General features: G+C 38.7%; 1 protein-coding gene across 1 annotated transcript; it reads left to right on the forward strand.

Moving 5' to 3' along the window:
- Positions 1 to 268: 268 nt before the first annotated feature.
- On the forward strand, positions 269 to 1,189 carry LOC102840207 (olfactory receptor 7A5-like). Its single transcript, XM_006877840.1, has one exon. It carries the CDS (start codon positions 269 to 271, stop codon positions 1,187 to 1,189), a length of 921 nt encoding a protein of 306 aa, XP_006877902.1.
- Positions 1,190 to 1,807: the final 618 nt, after the last annotated feature.

Consider the following 1,807-nt stretch of genomic DNA (forward strand, 5'->3'; position numbering starts at 1 on the left):
GGAATTAGATAATTAAAACATGTTTAAATTATAAATATTCCTGATGTGGTGCTGTAAGATAAGCACTGGACCGCTAACTGCAAGGTTGACAGTTCAAACCCACAAGTCTTTCTTGGAAACCCTATGCAGGTTCATTATGAGTTAGAACTGATTCAATGAAAACACAATAATGAAAAATATAAATAAAACCCATTTGTCAAATTTTTGTTCTATTATTATGAATAAATTTGCATTCTCTTTTCTCTTTTCCAGCAGATTCATCAGTTACATGGTACCCAGAAACCAAACACGTGTTTCAGAATTTATCCTTTTGGGACTCTCAGAAGAGGCAGATCTACAGCCCCTCCTCTTTGGACTGTTCCTGTCAATGTACCTGGTCACCTTTACTGGGAATTTGCTCATCATACTGGCCATCATAATGAATTCCCACCTCCACACCCCCATGTACTTCTTTCTCTCCAACCTCTCATTTGCAGACATTTGTTTAACTTCCAACACGATCCCAAAGATGCTGCTGAACATTCAGATACAGAATAACGTCATTACATATGAAGATTGCATCACCCAGATGTTTTTTTTCATGTTTTTTATAGGATTAGACCATTTCCTCTTGATAGTGATGGCCTATGACCGGTTTGTGGCCATCTGTCACCCATTGCACTACATGATCATTATGAAGCCCAAGTTCTGTAGTCTCCTACTTATGGCATCTTGGTTATTGAGTGCTCTGCAGTCTCTACTACATAGCTTAATGGTTTTGCGGTTGTCGTTTTGTACAGAATTGAAAATCTCCCACTTTTTCTGTGAACTTAGTCAGGTAGTCCGACTTGCTTGTTCTGGCACTTTACTCAATGACTTAGTCATTTATTTTGCAAGTGGAGTTCTGGGTGTTATTCCACTTACTGGGATCTTTTTCTCATACAGTAAGATTGTGTCCTCCATTTTGAGAATTTCATCAGCTGAGGGGAAGTCTAAAGCCTTTTCTACTTGTGGGTCTCACCTCTCAGTCATTTCCTTGTTCTATGGTACAGGTTTTGGAGTTTATCTTAGTTCTGCTGCTACACAAAACTCCATTGCCACTGCAATTGTCTCAGTAATGTACACTGTGGTCACTCCCATGCTTAACCCTTTTATCTACAGTCTTAGAAATAAGGACATAAAGCAGGGCCTAAGGAAACTTTTCACCTGAGAAACATTCTCTACACAGCAGAATGATTTTTCTCAAGACTACAGAGTTTACTCATGAATAATAGAATCTTGTGTATGTTTTTTAAATTCACTTCTATAAACCAAAATTTTCACTTGTTGTTGTTAGGTGCCATTGAGTCAGTACTGACTCATAGCAACCCTATGCACAACAGAATGAAACACTGCCCAATCTTGGGGCCAACCTCACAATTGTTGTCACGCTTGAGCCCATTGAGCCAAAATTTACTACACCAGAGAATCTCTTCATGTCGACTACAAATCGCTCAATATGATATAGGTCTTAACTGGGAGTCATGTAAATCCAGAATTCAGTCATCTGATTGGAACAGCATCATAATTGTCCTCAATCCCAAAAAGTGGAGATACCAATTTCTAGAATCCCATATTGGAGTTTATTTCCTGTGATGAGTGTGATTTGTAATATTTGACCTCTCTAGGTTATTTTCTTTAGGTAGAATGCAGGAAGCGCTTAACTCCCATTGCCTGGCAAAGCCTCAGTGGGGGGAGAGACATTACGCACAGCAAATGACTCTCAAAAGCTAGTCCCTATCTTCCCTTCAAGTTAACTCTGAATTTACTTGTAAAAATATATAATATG

The sequence above is a fragment of the Chrysochloris asiatica genome, unplaced genomic scaffold (genome assembly GCF_000296735.1).
Source record: "Chrysochloris asiatica unplaced genomic scaffold, ChrAsi1.0 scaffold00632, whole genome shotgun sequence".
NCBI lineage: Eukaryota > Metazoa > Chordata > Mammalia > Afrosoricida > Chrysochloridae > Chrysochloris > Chrysochloris asiatica.